The following is a 25,231-nucleotide window of genomic DNA, read 5'->3' on the forward strand; positions in this document are numbered from 1 at the left end:
TAATTATGTTCCTTTTTTGCCTAAGCAAACAACCAACTAAAAGAAAACAAGAAAAATTAAAAAAAAAATCATAGGACCTCAAAGCCCTTAAACATTATTTAAATGAATTCTTTTACCTGGTATAATCTGACCAAATTGCCAGTTCCCATGAGTTTCTTACTAGACTCCCCTTACCTTCCATTTGAGTACAACCGATATTACCACATTTTTCTTGGTTCATTTCTATTTTGTTTCAAGAATATTCCCTGTAAGCCTTATATTTTCTAACTACCTTATTTGCACTTTCCAACGAAGGTCCAGGGTGAAATCTCACCTTTTTAAGCAGGAGTATTTCTGGAAAAACCAAGCTCTTACTGATCCAACTCTTTTTTTGAAACAAGTAGGCATTTAAGAGTTTGTGTCAGTAATTTAATTATAAACTATTCTGCGTTAATCTTGAATTCATTCATTCTTGTTATTTTTTCCCAACTGGAGTGTAAGCTTTTTGAAGACTAGTATGGTACTTTATATTTATGTGTAACTCCCAGTGGGTGGCAAAGTACTGAGTCATAAACCTTGTTGACTGATGTCCAAATTTCTAGTGCCGGTTCTCAGATTCATGGGTACTTTTCTAATGCTGCTGATTCTATCTGAGCCACATGGTTTACCTCTGAGAAATTGAAAATCTCAGTCTAAAACAAGGGGCCCGAGTTCAAATACTTCACACATGAAGGAAGCCAAATGTAAGAATTCAGGGGTTGGTGGGCATTGTGGGCAACAGGAGTGAGAGTTCTGTCTAGAGACATGAGCACTACTCAACCAGCTAACTGTTGCATGTAGGAATTAGGGTTCACATGTTTCACTTTGCTAAGAGGAGTCAAGAATCTGGATAGCTATATAAAACTTCTCAGTTTTCTAACTTTGACAGATATTTCAAAGAATTTCAGAACAATGCAGGCCAAACTAAAGCTATCTATGAGATGAGAAGAGCATGTGATTCATTAGAGCAGTGATTTTTAATCGTGGCTGTAAGTGAGAGTCACTTGGGGAGCTTTGACAAATCCTGATGTTCAGGCCTCAGATCAGGCCAATTAAGTCAGAATTTCTAGGGCTCTGCCCCAGGTATCAGTATTTTTTCAAAACTACCCAGTTGATTCAATGTGCAGTTGAAATGAAAACCACTGTGTTGGGGGCTCTGGTGTACCTTCTCATTTCTCTTGTAAATTTAGGGTTGGTATTATTGCAAGGATAAGTGAGACCTCAGATGATCTCTGTGTGATTCGTTGCCTTAATTAGCACACACCTTAAAACACTCAACTTCACAGTCTCTGCTGCATTTCTCTAGTAAATTCTGTCATGTGGTGAAACTTTGGGTCTTCAGCTAATTTCATTTAATCATACTGCTATCATGTTAAAGGGGGGAAAAGTCATTTTTAGAAATAAATGCTAGTTCATTCAATGAAATTAAATTTCATTCTCAGTAGTATTTTCTGCTCTATTTTTTTTATTAGCTTTTCTGAGAAAGAATAGTTTCAAATCATATGTTGAGGCTGAAATAATTAACAGTGTAATAACCATTTTGCAGTCCCAATACCCCAAGTCCTATCTACTAAGGATGGCTTCCTAAGAACTGGAAAAAAAATCCTTACAAGTCTTTAAGAGGGTGATATGTACTGAAAAATAAAAGATAGAATTGGGGGCATTAAAATACATGAACTGTAGTTCTCCATTTAATCCCCACACTCAAAAGGTACAAAGTCCCTTGTGGTGCGTATAATCTGGCCTTTGATTTTAGTTCTGACCTTTGATTTAGTTTGATGTTTTTTCCTTTGACAGATTTTTGAAAATTTTTATAGATAATCTTAGAAAGCCTGATTGTTACCCCAACACTCAATATATAGTCTTCATTTTTCTTGTTCTTCCTTTATGGTAGTCCAGAGGTTTCAGTCATATGGTAGTGGATAATTTAATAGAATAGACACACTAAGCTTTGCCAGTCTCTTGATCTGTTGCTGTCAATAGCTTTGTCTTATTTTTGAGCTGTGATATTCAAGAGCTTGGTAACATAGGAACTGCTGATAAACAAAAGTTTTGGAGACTATTCTAACCTACAGAGGCACTTTATTTGGTGAAATCACGGTGTAACAAGGAAACCATAATGCCTCTGGAGAACTTTATGATGACTTAAGAAATATAGAAAATAAAAACTGATTGCTTTAAGAGGGAAAAATTCCTATACTCACTCATTGGAAGATACTAAAATTACAGTTTTAAATGCAAGAGCAATTGATGCATCGTTTCAACAATTTGAGAAGTTTTGATGGAATGAAGAACCAGTTTCTTTCAGAAAAGATGATAATTATATTGAAGCCCAGAACTTTGAACTAAATATCGCTGAAGACTATATGAATAATGATTTAATTAAATTGCCCAAATATAGACAGTAAAATTTTTAACTAATTCAAGGATTACATATATATACACCATGCCTACAGGAACTAGAGTTGTAGGAAAAGTACAATAAGTAAACATTGTATTTTAACCCATTTTAGAGAAATAATGATGCTTATCTGAAACTCAAGTGAGAGTTTTTAGGTCTTTAAATTGATCCTGGCTTAATGTTGCAAGTCTACTTTAACTTACAGATCGATCTATGGTAGCCTGGTCCTCTTGTGTCTAATTTAAAGTATTCTCATTAGATTTCTAGTGGTGTAAGTCTTATTCTCTCATCACTCACTTTCTAAATTTAATTGAAAGTTTTAAGGGTGTGTGTGTGTATTATACTTTTCTCCCACCAGATTATAAATTGTCTGAATGACCATGCCATATACACCTTCCTCTCTGTGCCTAGCACAATGTTTTCTACATAGTAAGCACTAATTAAATGCTTTTAAAACACAGTGAATTAATTTCCATATGCAACATGGCAGTTCATCATAGCATTTGTTATTTAGCTACCTGATTGCTGAGATAAAGGGAGTCTATTGTAAATGCTACATAACAAAACAGTAGAAGGATACAAGAAGGAAAAGGAGAAACCATTCCAAGACTTACTCTGTAGTCACTTGATGTCACATAAAATATAGGGAGGAAGGCCAACCAGATGATGCACGTGGTGTACATGGTAAAACCAATGAACTTGGCCTCGTTGAAATTTTCTGGGCACTTTCGCGTTTTGAAGGCATACACAGTGCATAAGATGACCAGGACTACGTCGTAGGTAAGTGAGATCAACATGCTGGAATCTTTGACGTTGCATTTTAAGATGACTGTTTCCCGCTTCTCTGGAAGGGTGTGCCGCCTGGTGCCTGGAGCCTCCAGGATGAGCCACACGGACACGACCACGATCTGCACCAGTATCAGACCCAGGCAGATGAAAACCTGAGAACTCGGGCTGATGAATTTTGGCCTCTGAGCGCCATTCTTTACCCCATCAAAGATGCGGGCAATGCAGTTTGTCTTGGTCAGCAGGGCTGAGTAACAGACAGCGAAGGAGGTCCCCAGCCCCAGTCGGCGCAATGCGCAGATGACTGGTGATGGCTTGGAAATGAAGAAGAACGTCATGCAATAGGACAGGCCAACCCCAAACAACAGGATGTAGCAGAGCTCCCGGCCTGATGCTTTGACCAAGGGTGTGTTGTTGTGCTTGATAAAAACAGTCACAACTATGCATGTGCACATAAAACCCAGGCAGGCAATGGTGACCGGACCGATGGCCCAGGCATCTTCCCACTTGATGTAGTCCTCAGGAAGGTCAAAGCAGCCAGATAGGTCTGCAGTGGGCCACTGCCCAAGGCCACAATCCATACAAGTAAACTCATCAGCCAGGTATTCATAGGGCTCGCAGGGGATGCAGATCCAGCAGCAGACATCCCCTGGTTGCATATTCTTCATTTCATTGGGTGCACAAGGGTCGCTGCACTGGGAAATGGGCATTGAGTTCCGGGACCAGTGGATAGAGTCAACATTTAGCGATAAGGTTTCTGACCAATGACCAACCTTCAGGTAGGAATACTTGCCACCCACATACTGGAAGTTGAACACGTTGTATTGTCCCATGCCATCTCCAAAAGTGTCAAACTTGACAATGCTATCTACACCTTTATTTGCGATGAATGGAGCTGTGATGTGTAAAGTAAAAGAAAAAAAAAGAACACTGTTTAGGTGTCTTAAGTATGATCAGTAAATGACTTTATATCATACACTTAGCAAAACTGAAATAACAGGGAACAGGATTCCAAAGCTGAGATAATTTATCAATTACCATTGAATTTACATATTAAAAGCTACTGGAATACTCAAGCATTCATAAATTCATTCACTTAACATTCCTGAGTGCCTCGTATGTGCCAAGTGCCAGTGACAATCTGCGAGTACAATATAGTGTCTGCCTTCAAAGGAGCTGATTATATAACTGGGGAACTGGGGAACTGGCGAATGGCAAACATGCAGTCATAGTCTATGTGGTATATAAATATTCATTTCTTGAAAAACTCCAAATAGGAATTGGACAAAACTTTGAATTGCATCTGTATTATTTATTGAATGCATAGAAATTAAATATTTTCATGGAAGTATATAATTAAAAGGAAGATTTTTTTTCTCCTTCAAAGTCAAGAAAAAATATTTTCAACATAAATGAATGGTATGTTTCTTTTAAACAGTTTAGATGATTCAGAGGGAAAAAAACCCACTCATCCATAATCCTTCAACTATAGTATTTTCATGTTTTGGAGGATAGTCATTCTGACTACATATTTGCAAGCATCTATATACAGCATGCATGCTAAGTCATTTCAGTCATGTCTGACTCTTTGTGACCTTATGGACTATAGCCCACCAGGCTCCTCTGTCCATGGGATTCTCCAGGCAAGAATACTGGAGTGGATTGCCATGCTCTCCTTCAAGGGATCTTCCTGACCCAAGGATCGAACCCACGTCTCCTGTGACTCCTGCATTGCAAGCAGATTCTTTACTGCTGAGCCACTGGGGAAGCCGCATGTATAACATACTCCATTCTATCTGTCTATCTACACACAACCTGAATATTCTGAAGGCACCTACAGTATGCAGAAGCTATGTAATTGCCTTAAAGTTTGTTCCTAACTGTACAGGATTGGTACTCTTAACACTGTCTCTTATAGCTGGTACCTAAGAGCAGCGGCTGTCTAGGCATGTCTGGTTCCTCTTTTTCAGCTGCTGCTCCTCATGTCTCTTGCCAACATCTGCTGCCGTTTTTATGCCACCTTCTTTGGTTGACTCTGTGCCTACTATTTCACACTGCTGACTCTTACTCTTTCCTTAAATGTAGAGAATGTGGCTGATGTCTCTGTGATGCGTAGACAAATTTTATTAGTTAGGGTAGGCTTGTCTGTGTGGATAAATAGACCCAAATTATTTAAGGGTTCAAACACAATGGAAGTTTATGTCCCCCTCGTGCAGCAGGCTAAGGTCTTGGTCCATGGGTATCTCTCCTCCACACGGTGATTCAGGAACTCGGGTCCCTTCCATCTTGAAGCTGTACCAATTCCTAGGGCCTCCTTCTCATCAGCATCCACCCAGTGGGAGGAGAAAAAGAGTATGAAATAGTTGCACCTGATTCTTAAAAGTATAAACCTGGAAGTGCCACGTGTTTCTGTTTACATTTACTGACTAGAAATTAGTTACAGGGTCACTCCCAACTTCAAGAATGGCTGGGAAATGTGGCTTCTACATCTCTTTTGTGCATAAAGGACCTCTGGGAGGATGTCCAAGGATAGTGGTTACCAATGGCAAGAGATGGGAAGTGGGCAGATACATGGCAAAGATGGGTGGGAAATTTTTACTAAATTCTTTTATATTTATATTTTTGCATTTTGAAGCATATGATTATAATACCTATTTAAAATACAATAACAATAAAGGAAAATATACACTGACAATCAAGGACTACCAGATATTTGAGTAAACTTCCACCCTGAAAGTGAAAGAAAAACAACCAGAAAAGGAAATTTGGCATCAATAGAGACAATGCAGGGAGCAAAAAATGAAAACTTTATAACAATAATGAGCTCAGAGAGATAAGAAAAGATGCTGCATCTAGGAGATAGCTACAGTCTATTCTTAAAAAGGAACATTCAGAGAACAAGAATGAACTTTTGGAATTGAGAGCAGAAAATAGAAATAAGTATAAGGATTGAAAATTAAATCTGAGAGAACTCTCAAAGTTTGACCAAAATGCTCAGAAGGAAAGTAGAAAATAAAATAAAGATTTGAGAACATTCTATGGAATTTCAGCATTCAATCAAGAGATGTTTTAGAAAGAGAGAAAGAGAACATAGGAGGACAGTATCAAGAGAGTCAAAGTAAATTATTGGACAAACTGACCTGGGAAAGGGTGACAAGAGACTATTGCTCTTTCTTATGAGCTTTGTCAAAGTCATGTAAAAATTATGTACATGTATTATTTTGATAAAAATAAATTATAAAGTTAAAAAGTATAATGAGTAATTAGGCCAGGTCAGGCAGAACAGCTTGTGAAGTAAATAAATAAGGAAAATGATACTGCTGCAAATATTTTCACAAGTGCTTGGTAAGTGGGTGGTAAACAAACAGTCGTTTGGTGGAATTTTTTAATATAAATTTTCCTCTTGTTAAATCTGTCTCATTAAATATCTAACAAACCCATTGTCAGCAGAAGTGTTCTGATCTGTAGTTTGGAATAAAGAGCTACTGTGTCTGTGCGTGTATTAGTCCCTTAGTCATGTCCGACTCTTTGAGATCTGAGAGAATCTTGCCCAGAGAATCTCATGGACTGTAGCCCGCTAGGCTCCTCTGTCCATGGGATTCTCCAGGCAAGAACACTGTAGTGGGTTGCCATTTCCTCCTCTAAGGGCTCTTCCCAACCCTGAGATTGAGCTCGGGTCTCTTGAGTCTCCTGCATTGGCAGGTAGATTATTTACCACTGCACCCCTTGGGAAGCCCTTGCTATGTCTATATTAGAAAAAAAAAGAATGAAAGGGGAACCTAGAAGAAAAAGGTAAACCATATCTGTCAAATATTCCACAAGGGAGAATCTTCCTGTACCTGAATGCTGATCCAAACACGACTGACCTGGGTAGTGAGGAGGCAGGTAGGAAAACCTAGCTCTTTCTCAGGTGTTGCTGGAGTGACTTCAAGTGACAGAAAGTGAAGTCACTCAGTTGTGTGTGACTCTTTGTGACCCCATGGACTGTAGCCTACCAGGCTCCTCCATCCATGTGATTTTCCAGGCAAGAGTACTGGAGTGGGGTGCCATTTCCTGAGCAGCGTGAAAGCATTGATCCTGTCACCTCCCTGATGCACTCAGAGTTGCTTCTAAGTCAAATGACTCACCTGGGAAATAGTTCAAGTCCAGTGAACCGGAAGTATGGTTCTCTGGAGATGAGCTGTACTGTTCTTTAGAGTGAGTTTCCTATTTCTCGAGTTGAATCTCCCCAAGGCAACCAAGCATCATTCAAAATGGAAAGATAAATCACCCCTGTTGTTGTGGTAACAGCATGAAAAAAACTAAAGGGGTTGGGGAAGAATTGGAAAGATAGCGGAATTTTTGTTTTTGTTTTTTTCACAAAGACTTAGAACCTTTCTCCAAAAGCTACTTCACTGCCCTAAGTGCCTCAAAATCAGGTCTTCATGTTTCAGAGGAAACCTGATCTGGCCTCGACTCAGGAGACTAACTTCTCAGTTTAGCTCATTATCCAGTTAGTTCTGATCCCAGTTTCAAATGGATTTATTCAGGAAGTTTCATACCAAGGTGACCAGCCCTCCTAGGGTCCATTTCATAGAGACGAGGCAGGTTGATACCTTACAAATACCACAGGTCAATGGCAGGAGGAAATTAAATCAGTTCTTTATTTTTTCCTCTCAGACAGAAGTCCAATAAAGGCAAGACAGTAATGTGGCTCTTAACAGGCTGTTAATAATGGGAATGTAACTGCCACTGCCTGGGTTCACGTCCATAAATGCTAATAAAGATTGCAAGAGCTACCAGCAGCAACATGGCTCCAGTTTTACAACCAGGCCATCACTGAAATTTCTGTGAACTACTTTGATGGATTGGAATAAAGACCTAGGTGAGAAGACAGAAAATGACTTTTCCCTTGAAAGACCTCATTAGGGGTCAAGAGGTGAAGAAATCAAAATCCTCTGGCTGGAGCCAACAGAATCCTTTACAAACATCATGCGGCAGGAAGACAGGAAAGAATAAAAATGAATTCTTGGCTATGTGTAATTAATTTATCTACTGATTAGGAACACAATTGCCAAAGCATTTCCACAGTTATTTATCACCTGAGGTGGTTGCTGAGGCACAGCACCATCTAGATGTCTGAAGTGCTGTCTCATACAGGGAAAAATACTGGCTAAGTACCTCAGGTGCAAGGCAAAGTGAATGTTCTAGAAGAGCTATTGAAAGAACATTGCATTTTTTTAGAGTGTTAAGACTTGGTGTAAAGACCTCTCAAATTCTCCTGAGAAGTTAGCACAGCTAACACTTCTGTTGTCTCATTACATATTTTCCTGTTTCCCTGTCTAGAATCTACATATTACAGCTGAAATTTTCAGCACTGGAGGAGGCTCAGAAAGGAACAATGTTTTCCTAGACTAAAATGAAGAGTGTGGAGGCAAGGCACAGAGAAAATAGCAGTGAGTGGAAATTAGTGAGATTTCAATCTCCTTCAGCCCCAATTCAGGGGGCAGGCTCAGGGTCTGCCTTTGCTTTTTTTTTTTTTTTTTTGGTTTTAGCTGGAAGGTTCACAGTGGCCCCTGAATCTTGGTTAGGGACTATTTTTAACCTGAGCTAATGTAACTACCACATCTTTTTCTACCCTCTCTTCCCCAAGTCCTGATCTCCCTTACATAATCTATTGCTTTTCTCACATGCCCTATGATGAAATTTTTAAGAACTTTTAATTGAAATATATATACAGAAAAGGAGTAAAAATAAGGATTTATCACAAAGTGAATACCTCTATGTAACATTATGGATGTTAGGAAATGGAACATTGCCAGTACTCTTGTTCCTATCCGTCTGCTCTTGCTTCTTCCCAAAGGTACCACCAGCATCTTTAAGTACCATGAACAATGGTTGCCTGATATTATGCGTGATATGAATATAGTAATAAAGTATGGGTTATGTTATTTCTAACATCTTTTGCTCAAAATTAAGTTTGGTGAGATTCATTCAAGTAACATTAAGAAGCTATAGTTGGTTTACTTTTATTGATGCATCATATTTTATTATATGGATGTGCCACAATTTACTTAGCCATGCTGCTGTTGACAGTCATGCCTTTTCCCCCTTCTTTTTAAAATCTTCAGCTTATATGAATCATGCTGCGTCTTTCACTGGGTTATCCTGGCAGTAAACCGTAAGAGTAGATTTGGGTTCAAATAGTTGATTTGAGAGTTGATAGGGAAACGGAGAAATAAGACACACACAGGAAAGAGTCCAATACAGAGTGTGTGCATGAGCACCATGGGTCTCATTCTCCCTGGGGTCTTTACAGAACGGGTGTTGGGAGAGAATACCAGAGCTACTCACTAGCTGGGATGGGACAGCTCTTGTTTGTCATTGGTTAATGGCTGCCTCAGGCCCCTTCAGCTGCTCTTGGTATGGGCAGAGCCTGGCTCTGTGGCCAGAGACAGCTCCCTGGCAGAGGGTCACAGATGCTTCTATTAGGAAGCCCTTGACATGTACGAGAACAGTGAGTGCTAAGGGAATTTGGGGGAGGCACTGAGAGCATCTCCTGCATGATGCTATGACCGTTCTAATACATGTGTGCACTTCTGATGTGTGTGTGTGTGTACAAGTGTACATATGTACATGTTGACAGTAGTAAACCTACCATGTATGTGAGTTCCGGTTGCTTTACTCCCTGAATGTTGCTGCTTTTGAATTTTAGCTGTTCTGATGGAAGTGCAGTGATATCTCAAATGTTGTGCCATCAGGCTACCAGTTCTTCCTCTGTGTTGGTACAGTGTCCTGTACATTTAACATTAAGAAAATCGAGTACATCTTGGAAAAGTTTCCACTATGTGTCCATCTCTTCACTAGGTCCTAAGCCTCTCATTCATCTTTGCTCTCTCATCATCCAAGGCAATGCTGGGCACGCAGGATGCATTCACTGATTGTTTCCTAAACTGATGATTAGACTTATTAGGTCGAATAGCATCATTCTAGGAACTTGAAACACATGCCAGTGACTGAGTCATACCAGAGACGGATTAAACATCAGTCTTGGGAAATGGGCCTGCACTTGTATTTTGATAGTTTACTGTATTATTATACAGCCATGGTTAACAACCGGTGGTTCTCAGCCAGGAGTGATATTTCCTCCCAGAAAATATTTGACAATGTCTGGAGACATTTTGGTTGTTATGACTCAGGCTGGGGGCTACTACTGGCATCTAGTGGGGAGACGCCTGGGGTGCTACTAACCAGTCCACAAGGCACTGATCACAAACTCACAACAAACAATTTCCCAGCCCTAAATTTCATCAGTGCCAAGATTGAGAAATCCTGGTGTAAGGTAATACCTGTTTGGAGTTTTAGAAATAGTTCAATAATCTCAAACCTCTGTAAAAATTGAAAACATCCATTCCGGAGAAATTCTTTATTGGTGTTGTCATATGGATGTTATAATTATCTAGTCTTTTTCCTTCCTCCAGCCATTTCCACCTTACAAAGTCCTTCCAGTGTTCTCCTTCAAAGTCCTTTCCTTTTCATGTTCCTCAACAGCGTTACTGCCCCCAGTCCCCTCTCCACATCCTCTCACCTCTACCAGAGACCCCATTTCATACAGATCTCGGTGATTTTCCTTTCATCCATTTTGAAAAAAACGGTCAGCCTGGCTGGGTGTCTCCTGGCTGTCAGTCACCCCGTAGGAGAGCAGCAGTCTCTTGTGTGTCACAGGGGTGGGTGTCAGGGACCCTTTTAGAGCAGATCACAGCAAGAAGAGCTGTCGGGGGGAACAGGCAGTGGGGGCTCTGTGGTAATTTTCTTCCTCTTTAATGTGACATCTCCGGCACAAATCTAAGCACCCAAGAACACTGTGACTTTGCAACACTCACCAGAGGTGTTCAATGTTAGGAAAAGAAATTGTGAATTCTGAAGATAAATTTAATCTGTCCTCATGCTTTTCAAGGTGACTACCTCACATAAATTAAATAATGTAATCACATAGATTAAAAAAAAGTGCTTCCCCAAACCAAAGTTGGATACAAGCACGTGTCCATGACTTTGTTAAAAAAAAAAATAAAGGCATCTGTTTCCCATTGTCCTGCCCTTCAATCGCTTGGCCTGCTGGGCTCCAATTCTAAATGCTGCAGGAGAGGGAGGTGTGAAGATGAAAACTGAGACAATCCCTTTCAGAGAGGTGATGGTAAGTCAGCAGTAAAAACTGTTAAAACAAGAAAACTTACTTAAAAAATAGTAGCAGAGCTAATATTCTGAAGAATATAATCACCGTTGCAAGAATGCAAGAATGCTTGGTAAAATGAGTTTCCCTTTTTAAGTAAACAGTATACCATTTCATATAAAAAGCCAAACAGCAGAAATTTTATTCAGCATTCATGGATGAACATCCACAGATAGGCAGGGCAGCTTAGCATGCGGTAACTGCGGTTTCTATGAGGGAAGCAAATTAAGTTCTAGTCTCTTGCCTTATGCATGTCTGGGCATGCATTTGACACTCTGTGTGGTATGGTGCAAAGAGAATACAGGGGAAATAAATTGCTTCTCTCCCAGTATGCGGGTCTGTTGTTACATTGTCATGTTTTTCCTAAATCACTGTAGCGTAGCAGGTCTTCACTGAGAGGGACTGCATCAATGAACTCCTGTATGTTAAGTGACCTTGTCAGGGCATCAAGCACTTTCACACACTGTTAAAAATTCCAAACCTGCATCTCCCCAAAAGGGTTTCTGTTCCGCTGGAAATAATTAAGGTGACAAAACTGAAAGTAATTGCTTTACATCTTCACCCCAATTTGTGCCCTAAAATCTATTTTGAATTATTCTAAAAATAAGAGTGCAAAGGGTATCATAAATCTACTTATTTTGTTCCTTCTTAGAAAATATTCCTAGAAATTAATCAACCTCAGGAATCATTTTAAATCAGATGAGTCTTCCACTCTTCCTCCAATTGTGTTAAATTAACTTACTGATAGAACTCTAACATATCCCTTATGTAATTATATAATATATTAGCATGTAATTATCAATTATATAGGACTTCCCATGTGGCGCAGAGGTAAAGAATCTGCCTGCCAATGCAGGAGATGCAAGAGACATGGATTCAATCCTTGGATCAGGAAGATCCCCCGGAGAAGGAAATGGCAACCCACTCCAGTATTCTTGCCTGGAAAATTCCACGGACAGAGGAGTCTGGTGGGCTACAGTCAATGGGGTCTCAAAGAGTTGGATACGACTGAGCACACACATACATGTCAATTATATAATTAGACAATGTATACTGACGTAGTATCTATAATGTATATAACATTATATATACTTATTTAATCATTATGCTTAAGAGATGTTAGGATTCTGTCACCAAGTTAATTTTATCTATTATAAAGTCATATATATATAATTTTCTTGCATAAATTTCTTCATTTCCCAGATGATACTTTTACTGCAAAACCAGAGGATAGGGCATTGTTAACATCTAGGATTTTACCCAAAGTCATCCTTGAAATCAGTGAGAACATGATAGTATTTGCTGATAGCATCTGAGCAGGTGTGGAATAATGAAGGTGGCACAAATTGTTCTTGGGACTCATCTACTTCCTTTTTATCTTCTTATTTTCTCAGCATGCTTTCTTGTTTCCAATACCCCAGCTTCCCATATAGCCCTAGGCAAAAGTAATTCCCATCAAAGTACTAGATTCTGTTTAGGTTACTCCTTTCAGGGCTGTTCATATTGAAAGAGATCATACTTAGAGGACAGTGTGAAAGGTCATCAGGGATACATTATTGATGATGGAATGTGATATCTCAGTAGAGAAAGAATTTTGGGCAAAGAAGTTTTGTCCAGCTTCCCTAAAATAATATCCTTTCATGTTTTGGCCTCAGTCCTAGGAAAGAGGGATTTCTGCTCCTTAACTTTATCTCTTTTTCCATCTTATCTTTCTCCTCCACAGAAGAAAATCTGTGGATGTGATTGGCAGAGTCTGACATTCATGGATTGTTTTTCTCTAACTGTCAGAATCACAGTGATTAAGAAAGACAGGCAGGTACTCTTCTACCTCCCATGGCCAACTGGTGGAGGCACCAGCCTCTCAGGGCTGACCTGGACCATCTTCATGCCCATGTTTGCACCTCTAGTCTGCAGAGTATGCAGACATGCTAACATTTGTCTAGTAGCTCTGATCCTCCTCCAGGCTCTCTGTTCCTCCTGCCTGGAGAATGCCGGGTTGGGGGGTGGGTAGGGGAGAAAGTCCTGATATTCACTCCTCATGTAAACAGACGTTTGGATTAGTAGGCTTGGAATCTGCTCTGAAGATTCAGCTGTTTAGAGGGAGGAAACCAAAGCTTTTTTTCCGCTTCTGGCCTTTGCCTTATATCCTACCTGTAATATCATAGCAGTGTTGTAGGGAGAGGAAGGTGGGAAGGAGATCAAGCCCTTGCTCATTTTTTTAAACAAACATTGAAATTTGTTTCCTCTTGGCTATTGATCCTTATGTACTAAAACCCAGGAGGAGAGAAAAGAGAATAGGGATTTGGCACTGTTAATGACCTACTTCAGGGAACAGTAAAAAGAGAGGAATGAGTCTCAACTGTTGCAAAAATGGTTTAATGGAAGCATTCAAATGACTAGTGTTTGTTTTCTTTCAAATTGTAGTTATAGGGCACATGCACTCGTATTAGAAGTAAAAGGACAGGGAAAAATGATAGAAAAAAGCTGAGAGGATAGGATGGGAGGAGTGAATACTGGCTGATCCAACTTTTTCCTGAAACTGAATAGTGAGGACTGCTCTTACCCTAACTCTGGTTCTCATTACAATATGTATATATGAACAGCACCTCATGTGACATCTGGTACACAGGGAGTGCTAGCAATCCCAAACTGTTATTATTACAGTGGACTATTGTAATAGCCTCCTAGGTAACTTTCTGTATCCAGTCTCTCTCCTCTCCCTCTTCCCCTTTATTTTACTGGTTCACACTCCTGTTATAGCCTGGTGGTTCAGTGGTAAAGGATCTGCCTGCCATTGTAGGAGATGTGGGTTCAACCCCTGGGTCAGAAAGATCCCCTGGAGAAGGGAATGGCTACCCACTCCAGTATTCTTGCCTGGGAAATCTCATGGATAAAGCAGCCTGGCAGGCTACAGTCCATGGGGTCGCAAAAGAGTTGGACACGATTTAGCGACTAAACAACAACAATATATAGCATGCTACTATCTATCTATCTATACAACCTTAATATTATGAAGACACCTACAGTATGTGGAAGCTAGGTAATTGCTTTAAAGTTTGTTCCTAACTGTACAGGGTTTAGTTCTCAGAGCATTAATTTGTGAATCTGTTTTGAGAATCATCCAGAGATTGATGTGGTATACAGCCTTTCCCCAAGATTGGACTTCCAAACTTTATGTCGCTTACTTCATTAAAAGACACCTAACATCTTGTGTATTGGTGATTCTTGGGACTCTACCCTCCAGAATAAAGTATCATGCTAAATTCCACAGTCCTGCAAAATCCAGTCCCTCTCACTGTTTGTATCTTTCACTTTCGCCCTTCACAATGCACAAGAAACTCCAATAATCCTCTTCCACTTTGTCATGATGCAGCCTCCACTTTTCCACCTGCAGCTTGACTCATCCCCCTCCCTGTGCTCCATACGTCCTCTCTTTCTTGTAAACGCCTGTGAAATTGCTCACATTGAATTGCTGTCCTTTGCTGAATCTCAGTTGAAAGTGTAACTCCTCTCTGAGCCTACGTATAACATTCCTTTTCTTCGGCACTCATCGTCTTTCTCTTAGTATAGATTGTTTTTGTCTCTCTTTTCCATTATTATCCTTCTTTTGAGCTCCTCAGTGGCAGAAGCCAAACTTTATCATCTTTCAGAGATAACCTGGGACCCGTAGGCGAAGATCAGCCTGAGAAATAGTTTCATTTGTCCTATTCTGCATTTGTAAAAGTGTTAGTTGCTCAGTCATGTCCGACTCTTTGTGATCCCATGGACTATAGTCCTCCAGACTCCTTTGACCATGGAATTCTCCAGGCAAGAATACTGAAGTGGGTTGCTATTCCATTCTCCAGGGGATCTTCCTGATCCAGGGATTGAACCCAGGTCTCCTGCATTGTGGACAGATTCTTCATTGTCTGAGCCACCAGAGTATTTGTAAAACATTTGAATTATCTTTATTAAAATACTGAGAGAAAAGTTTAGATTTATTTTCATCTCTTGAATCACAGAAAGACCAGATAACTCTGGGCCTTTATTGAAAAACAGCCATGGCTGATGGGAGTTGCAATTCAAATACATACTTGGTGAGGTATTTGAACTTCCACCTCTTAAATAATGCCTAATACAGAACAGGTTCTTGAAAAACAGTTGTTTTAAGCCAAGTGTAACTACCTCAGCAAATACCAAGGGAGAGGGAAAAATAATCTTCTATTTAGGAAGAAAATTTAAGATTTCAAAATTTGAATTTCTTTTCAAAATGAGGAGAGAGGAAGTAAATGGAGGAAGTGTGTTGGTGGAGAATGCAAGTAAACAATGATGCCTGGCCATAAATGAACTCTCTTCTGGGGTTCCAGAGCCCATGTGTATACCTGTAGCAGAGAGTGATTCATCGTTAATAAATTGTTTATTTGCTCTGGGACCCCAGTCTAGACTGAGAGCCCCATGAGACCTGGAACTATGTCACGCATATCGATTTTCACTGGAGCCTGCCTGCCTGCCGACATTGGAATCTGGGTTTCATCACTTACTGGTTACTTACTCGTGTTTCAGTGACCTAAAGAATTCCTGGGACCATTACATTGACAGTGCTTAGTACAGTGTATAGTGTACTGAAAGGTTCTATCACTCTCTGATTATTAGAGCATCTGTTCCCTGGTAGGTAGTTGAAAAATGGTTGTTAAATTAACAAATGAATGAATGAGAGAGTGATTCTGTGTCCACCATTGTACAGCCACGATGTTGTCAGCCAGCTGGTTCTCTGAGTCTTCATTAAATGGCTTAGGTCTGTTCCAATAATCATTACAGGAACCATAGCTAATCTGTGAACCATAGTTCTTTAGATTCCAGACTTCACTGACCTAAATTAGACTAAGACTGCCTACGTGTTTAGAACATAATATATTTATTTATAGCTAAGAAAACTTTCCTCTTCATTCAGCTTGTTACCATGGAGTATATAATCTGTAATATTGTCTTTGTTTCCAATTTTGCAAATTGCTTATGAAGTAACTGCATCCCACCACACCCTAAACCTTGCCTGAGTACCTCTGTTAGATTTGGATGTCAACACACACACACACACACACACACAAAGCTAGAGGTAGTGAAGAAATGTTGGACCTTTTCTTTTCTTCAAGATATAATTTTGGCTATGGAACTAAGGAAGAAAAACCTATGACTTTGTCTCTCTGCGCTTCTAGGGATTTCTTGCCAGAAGATGGGCATGGGGGAACGCTGAAGGAGGAAGGGCCTGGAAGGGTGGAAGCATTTGCTTTGGAAAGTTTGTTCTGGTTCTACTTTCCTATCCCTGTCCTTTTCTTTTGGAGAACCTATAACATGTTTGATAGCAAGGATTTTGTATTATTAATCGTTCTAACCTTAGTAGCTAGCATTTACCAATTTTGTGCTGGAGGAATGGATAAAGGAACTAGAAGAAGAAAGAAAGAATGAATAATATGAGGCAGAAAGCAAGGGACCTCCCCAAGCATTAGATGATAAGTTGATAAAATTCTTATAAATATATATGGTATAGTATATATTATTATAGTTTATTATTGGTGGTGGTTTAGTTGGTGGTTTAGTCACTAAGTTGTGTCCAACTCTTGTGACCCCATGGACTGTAGTCTGCCAGGCTCCTCTGTCCATAGAATTTCCCCTGGCAAGAATACTGGAATGGGTTGCCATGTCCTTCTCCAGAGAATCTTCTCAAACCAGGGATTAAACGTGGCCTCCTGCAGGAAGATTTTTTTACCAACTGAGCCACCAGGGAAGCCCATTGTATATTATTATGATGCTATAAGTATGGTCATAACACTCTGAAGAAACCTGATATATTTAGGGTTAATACTTCAAAGCTTTCATCTGAATACTAAAAAATAGTATTGCAAGTATTTGCAAGTTAAGTAGATTATCTGCTTGTGTAAGGTACTTAATACATACTACCTAATGAGTTAATTTGGGAAAGCCCCATTTAAGGTTTTAATTAATTTCTGTTATCTATTTTAGAATAATAATGACTAAAATAATAATGACTTTGAGATAAAGTAATTCTTCCTCGCCTCTCCATTCAAGCACCAGGGCTGAGATCCTGATGGAAATCAGAGAGTACCTTTTGCATGCTAAAGTTGCTTCAGTGTGTGTCTGACTGTGTGACCCTATGGATTATGCGACCCTATGGATTACAGCCCTCCAGGCTCCTCTGTCCATGGGATTCTCCAGGCAAGAATACTGGAGTGGATTGCCATTTCCTTCTCCAGGGGATCTTCCTGACCCAGGGACCAAACCCGGGTCTCTTACGTCTACCTGCATAGGCAGGCAGGTTCTTTACCACACCCGCCATGCCCTAAATGCAGGTCTGGTCTACTCCCAGCAGGACAAGCCACACTCAGAGCTGTATCTAGGCACTGGCATTGGATGTTTGAATTTTGAGTATCCAGTTTTTTTTTTCCCACAACACTTATATGCTTTCCATGTGTTATGAGCCAGAAACATTTTCTACATCAAAACTTGCCCCCAAGGGTGTGATTATTGGTTATAGAGACTGGAGTATAAGTTTAAAATCACTGCAAGAGTTGGATCATAGGTTCATTTTGTAAAAGTCTTCAATCTTAATGGGATTGAATATGATCATCTAGGAACAGATAATTTTGGAAGGGTGGGAAGAATATATTCAAGGACAGTGGGGAGTCTTTGTCATTCTCCTAGAACTTGACAGATTCTATTTTATTTTGACTTCAAAGCACCTTCTGTGGAACGTGGAGTGGGAAGGGATTTGTGTGTGTGTGTTTTGTTTTGATGTTTGTGTGTATTGTTTTTAAATCTATTTTGTTTTTGACTATTTTCATTGTGGTGAGTGCTTTCCACTCAGAGCTAGTGACAGACAGCTTTGGAAGGAGGCAGTGATGATGTGTGATTTTGACATTCATGAGATAGAACGTGGTACATCTTGGATCAAATGCCTCTGAGTAATTGCACTGCAGAAATTGCAGTTTGGAGGAGAGTTCATTTTTTGGCTGCTGATCATAGCCATTGTGATGTGTTTGTGCCCCTGAGCGTGCTGGGCAGCCTGGTATTAACTTCAACTCAGCCCCTACATCTCTGATTGCTGCTGCTACAGTGGTCAGTTTTCAATACTTTTCTTCAAACAGGTTCCAAATTGTCCTTGGAGCATTTCTGTGGTTGGCTTTAGGGCATATGATTGTCCTTAAATGGTAACTCATTTGAAGCAAAATCAATAAGCAATAACATTATTAAGGTAGGAATTGGAATGAATGCAAAATCCTTTCTTTTTTCAAGGCCTCTCTTAATAATGTATGATTTGAGACAGAAGAAATTTGCAAAAATTTTGTTGCCGGGATAAAGGGGAAAGATGAAAAGCTATTTTCCCCTTAGATTTACTGCTTCCCACACATGCATAAAGACATACAAACAATGACAGCTATTGATTTCTTTTTTATTTTCATCCTATGAATTCAGCAAATGGCATCAAGTGTCTCTGGCTGTGATAATTGCCATAGAAAGTAAAGTCTTCTTTCTAGTGAAGTAGTTGAAGCTGGTGGAGCAGACTTGTCAGGGATATATCTTACAGGTAGATATGTCTTACAACAAAGAACTTGAAGACAGATGTTTTGGGGGTGACTGTGACGGCTGAGGGATACCCTATAGCTTCTTTGCCCAGTTCCCATCAGAGGTTTGGTCAACAAGATAAGAGATTTGGTGCCTAGAAGAGAAGTTTATGGTCCAAAATGTACATGTGCATGTCCTAGAAGCCGATCCACATCATGTAGCATTGCTGGATCAGATCTTCCTCTTTTATTGTTAATTGTTGTATTAATTAGATGGAGGTGGTTTAGTTGCTAAGTTGTATCTGACTCTTGTTACTGCATGGACTGTAGCCTGCCAGGGTCCTCTGTCCATGGGATTTCCCAGGCAAGGATACTGGAGTGGGTTGCCAATTGTATTTAGTTTCTGGAATTTTAGGTGCTGCTGGGAAGTGAGTAAGGCTGCAGGTTTCTGCAACCATTGAGGCATTTGGCATTATATGCACCTTCTCTTACTGGATAATAAATACCCTTTAGTACCTTCTCAGAAGTTCCTTCTTATAATCATCTAAGAGAGGAATTATAAGCTATATTTATGAATACTGCTACATATGCATCTACCTGAGTAGTGCTACTCTTGTGCTTTCCATACATCATCTCATTTAATTTAACCAAATCAAGTGGATCCTTATTGAACACTTACATGTGAGAGAAGTGAATGTGAAAGAGGCTGAGTCATGAGACTAGTATGTGAACATCTCAGAACCAGGCCCTGGTCTGTATGACAACAGCACTTGTGCTCTGAACTATGGTCTGTCCTTTCTTAGCATGAGTCTTGTCTCCTTAGCCTAATTTATATGTTTGTTCATGGTGCTTCCATAAATATTAAATGAGTTCATCTACCTTAGTGATTTTCACATACTGATTTAGTTGTCTTGAAGGAAGAAACCATATTTTATTCATCCTTAATATTTAGCACAGTAAGAGGCACAGAGTAAGCATTTCAATAATTGTTAGATGAGTGATTAGGAATGACAATCAGGGCTGGTCTTTTAGACAAAATAAGCAAACATCTTCACAGTGCGATTTGAAAATTTCTGTAAGTGGGTAATTTTAGAAGTAATTTGTTTTTTTGCTGTCACCAGGGAAAGGAGTGATCTAGACTAGAAGGAATACCCTCATCTGCAATATGAATCAACATCTACGAGACATGCCGTGTGTGTGTGTGTGTGTAGTGCATGGTCTACTTCAATAGATCTAAATTCCCTTTCTGGCTCAAGGCTGCATACCAGATAGTTGCTTTGGTGGTTTAAGTGTCTTCTGGACAGATTTAATGTTGTTGCTCTGAGTATCTCATTGATTAATAACTTTTGAGACCATATTTGTGAGTTTTCATTGTGAGCAATTAAAAAATTGTATCTTATTAATTAAAGTAAAGGGGGAAGTTGAGAAACTGTAGAAGGCTCTGAATTCTTTCCATCTTTCCTGATAGATACACATTAATTTTTTGACTTCTAGTAGCAGCTCCATTGGAGAAGGCAACGGCACCCCACTCCAGTACTCTTGCCTGGAAAATACCATGGACGGAGGAGCCTGGTAGGCTGCAGTCCATGGGGTCACTAAGAGTCGGACACGACTGAGCGACTTCACTTTCACTTTTCCCTTTCATGCACTGGAGAAGGAAATGGCAACCCACTCCAGTATTCTTGCCTGGAGAATCCCAGGGACGGCGGAGCCTGCTGGGCTGCCGTCTATGGGGTCGCACAGAGTCAGACACGATTGGAGCGACTGAGCAGCAGCAGCAGCTCCATGAGGCAGATTCCATTACTATTCCAGATACTAAATCAGTTCATAAAGACTATACTTATGGAATGGAAACAGTGAGAGACTTTATTTTTGGAGGCTCCAAAATTACTGCAGATGGTGACTAGAGCCATGAAATTAAAAGATGTTTGCTCCTTGGAAGAAAAGCTATGACCAACCTAGACAGCATAGTGGAGAAGGAAATGGCAACCCACTCTAGTATTCTTGCCTAGAGAATCCCATGGACAGAGGAGCCTGGTGGGCTGCTGTCCATAGGGTCGCAGAGAGTCGGATACAACTGAAGTGACTTAGCATGCATGCATGCATTGGAGAAGGAAATGGAAACTCACTCCAGTATTCTTGCCTGGAGAATCCCAGTGACAGAGGAGCCTGGTGGGCTGCTGTCTATGGGGTTGCACAGAGTCGGACACGACTGAAGTGACTTAGCAGCAGCAGCAGACAGCATATTAAAAAGCAGAGACATTACTTTACCAACAAAAGTCTGTCTAGTCAAAGCTCTGGTTTTTCCAGTGGTCATGTATGCATGTGAGAGTTGGACTATAAAGAAAGCTAAGTGCCAAAGAATTGATGCTTTTGAACTGTGGTTGTTGGAGAAGACTCCTGAGAGTCCCTTGGACTGCAAAGAAATCCAACCAGTCTATCCTAAAGGAAATCAGTCCTGAATATTCATTGGAAGGACTGATGCTGAAGCTGAAACTACAGTACTTTGGCCACCTGATGCAAAGAACTGACTCATTGGAAAAGACCTTGACGCTGGGAAAGATTGAAGGTGGGAGGAGAAGGGGACAACAGAGGATGGGATGGTTGGATGGATCACCGACAGGATGGACATGAGTTTGAGGAGGCTCCAGGAGTTGGTGATGGACAGGGAAGCCTGCCGTGCTGCAGTCCATGGGGTTGCAAAGAGTTGGACACGACTGAGCGACTGAACTGAACTGATACTTACAGACGTCCAGAGAAGGACTTTTCAGCCTAGTAAGTGAATTTCCAGATTTTAGCTGAGCCCACTCTGGCACTTGGCCACCCCAATCATGCTGTGTCAGTAACAAGCTTCCTAAAATCATATTTGTTAGGTTCCCTCTTGATTAAAACCTTCCAACGGGCTTATGCCTTCATGAAAAATACTTCAGATTCCTCAACAGGAGACTCTATGTCTTTGACAATGTGATCCTTTTACTTCTCCAACAAATGCTTAACTATTCCCACACATCCTTCTTCCCAGTGTGTGTCCCCACCACTTCTGCCCCAGAAAACCCTTCGAAAGCTCTGTGCTCTGTGAGTACTGAATCACTTCCTATTCCCTGAAACTTCCATGTTCTTGCCTTTGTTCCTTTGCACAAGCAATTTCCTTCACCTGACTCCTTCTTACTAATCTTTATTTACGTCTGAAGACATGTATTATTTTTGCTGACTCCCTCCCCCCAACAAATTAGGATACGCACGACTCCTTTGTATTTCCATAGTATTTCATTCTAACCTCAGTTGATTCATGTATTTATCAAACAGGTAGCAGATGCTAAGGCTAAACGTGTGACCAACATGACTATAATCCTTGCCTCTATGCAGATGACCCTAGTGGATTACAAACAAACAAATAAACATATACTGTAACTTCAAATTGTGATCAGTCAATGCTGTGACAAAAAGTCAAGCAAGGTAATGGTATAGAGAATGACAGGTAATGGTGGCTGGGAGGATTCTTCAGGGAAGTAATATCTGAGCTGAACTTAAAGACAGGAAGGAGTGAGACACTTGAGGCTCTGGAGGAAGAATATACTAGATTGAAGGAGCAGGAAATACAGTTTCTCAAGTTGGAACATGCTTAAAGTGCTCAATGGGCAAGAAGAAAGCCAGTGTGGTTCATGTATAGAGAATAAGAAGCAAGTGCGGTGCAAGATGTGAATTTGGAGTGGCAAGCAGGGGACTGGATCCTAGAGGGGCTTATGGGCTTTGGTAATGTATTTAGATTTTATTCTACCATCAGTGAAAAGTGTTCAGAGGATATTCTGACTAGATTTACATTTTGAAAGGCTCACTCTGGTTACTATGTGGAGAATGAACTCTTAAGAGCATCAGAAGGGCGACAAGGAAAGTCATTTAGCTCCTGTTTCAGGGATCAAGAGATGAAGATGGATGACTTGGAAGAGGAGTGCAGACAGTAAGAAGTGGTCAGATTTAGGAAGTATCTTTTGAAGTGGCGCTCATGAACTGAACATTAGGAATGAGAAAACAGAGTTAATCTTTGATTGATTATAAGGTTTTATTTAAATAAGCAGATGATGGTACTATTGACTAAAGTTGGTAAATGATTGGTTGTGTGTGTGTGTGTGTGTGTGTGTGTGTATGTTTTGGTGCAGGAAGGAGAGGTGAAAAATAAAGATCTTTGAGTTGGATATGATAAACGAGATTTTTTTTTTGCCTATGCAAGATGAGATGTCAAAGAAGCCATTAAATATACAATTCTCTATGCCAGCAGAAAGGGCAGGGATGGAGAAAATTCACTTGTGAGTCATTACTACATGGATGATGTCCAATATTAGGGACTAGAGGAGGTAACTATATGGGAAGGAGTAGGAGGATGGGGTCTTTAGGTGTCCCACCATGGAGAGTTTGGACACAGGGTGAGGAGAGGAAGCCTTCCAAGGAGACTGAAAGAGAAGGGCTGCAGAGGAAGGAGAAAAGATAAAGAGGGTATGGAATCGTGGATGTCATAGAAGAATTGTGTTGTGAAAAGTAACAGAAGCCAGAGAATCCTAAAATAGAATGAATAAAAAAGTAAAAGGTCAATTGTGTCCCAAGTGGGGTAGACTTATTACACTAGACTGCAGTCACCTCTTTATTCATGTGTATTCTCCAATAGATTCTAACTTCCCTGAAGGTAAATTAGGATAACTTTCTAGCCTTAATGTGCAGGGACAGGGCCTAACACCTACTGGATGCTTATTAAATATTTACTGAGTGGATAAATGAACTCCAGAGCCTAACAAGATGACAGCTAAAGTGAGACTAGGCTCAGGAAATATGGGAAGTATTTGCCCTTCTTCACACTCACTTCCAGCCTAAGTTATACTTTAAATTTTCTATAAAAATTAACATAAAAGGCAATCAGAAGCAGGCCCCTGAACAGCTCATTGAATAAGATTCATTAAAAAATGATGGACAGTGTGACACAGTATACCATACAGGAGGGAGTTGGGGAGACTGACTGAGCTATATTTCGAGTTAATTTTATATTCATAAATAAGATTGGAATTTTAACCCTGGTTTGACTCACCTCATTGAAAGTGAAAAGGTAGAACTGCACATTCCCCCACAGGAAATCTAAAATCAAATATAGCATAGATGGTAATGATGTTTTTGCTTAATTTTCAATAACATATAATTTTATAATTTAATTACAGTGCTAGCAAGATACATTAGAAGGGACACACATAGCAATTAGGGTTCCTTAGAGAAAGGTGTTCATAATTTTAAAATTATTGTGTTAATTATTAGATAATGAGGAAGCTTAAAGCTACATCTGATCTACACCGTAACAAGCTTCGTTTCTTCTGAGCTATACCTAAATCCCCCAATTGGAGAGAGGAATAAGATATTTTTTTCTTTTTGTTTCATTGTTACCATACCAGCTAGTTTTGTTGTTGCTCCTTTGAGAATTTCTTCATCCTATTTCTAAATATCAGAGTACATCAGGGTTTGGTTCTGTGTCTTTTCCTTTTTCCTATACATTTTTCCCCTAAGCCATCTTATCTGTTTCATGTCAGTTTAAATACACTGATGATTCCCAACTTGGCTCTAATTTAGAAATGGCCTCTGAAATACAGATGCTCAATACTACTGCTTGCCAGGCTGTGTATTCTTCAAGGGAGAAGCTGATGTCTGTTTCATCCATCAGTGTGTCAGAGTGAGTGCTTGACACTTAGTAAACTTTAAGAAATGTTTGTGGAAAAGCAGTTAACTATGTGATGGGAAGCACTATAGTTCCCTTGATTTGCACAGGTTATTATTGAAAGCTTCTATCTTTGTTGGAGTGCTCAGTCCCCAAATCCTGCTTCTTTTTCAATGCTCACTTCAAATGCTGCCTTATTCATAAGGCAGTGTATCCACCCAGGTATTAATAGAAAGGACTTAAATCCCGGGTGGTGCTGTGGTAAAGAACCCTCCTGCCAGTGCAGGAGATGTAGGAGACATGGGTTCGATCCCTGCCTGGATCAGGAAGATCCCCTGGAGGAGGGCATGGCAACCCACTCCAGTATTGTTGCCTGGAGAATCCTATGAACAGAGGAGCCTGTTGGGCTGTAGTCCATAGAGTCACAAAGAGTCAGACACAAAGGAAGTGACTTAGTATAAATCCCTTCTCAGTACTTGTGAAACTTTATCTGACCTTCCTGTGATATTTAGTCATGGATGAATTAATGCATGCAAAACAGAATCAAATTATTTCAAGGCTGAACCTATTTG

The 25,231-nt window shown here is 40.1% G+C and overlaps 1 protein-coding gene across 1 annotated transcript in view; it reads right to left on the reverse strand.

Annotated features, from left to right (window-relative positions):
• Positions 1-25,231, reverse strand: part of GRM3 (glutamate metabotropic receptor 3) — a 100,063-nt gene that overhangs the window by 20,729 nt on the left and 54,103 nt on the right. The window contains exon 3 of the mRNA XM_081536534.1: positions 3,034-4,100. Within this exon, the coding sequence (XP_081392660.1) occupies positions 3,034-4,100 (1,067 nt within the window). The remainder of the gene's footprint in view (positions 1-3,033; positions 4,101-25,231) is intronic.

This window comes from Giraffa tippelskirchi, chromosome 10 (genome assembly GCF_054371585.1).
Source record: "Giraffa tippelskirchi isolate mGirTip1 chromosome 10, T2T-mGirTip1v1.2.pri, whole genome shotgun sequence".
Lineage (NCBI taxonomy): Eukaryota > Metazoa > Chordata > Mammalia > Artiodactyla > Giraffidae > Giraffa > Giraffa tippelskirchi.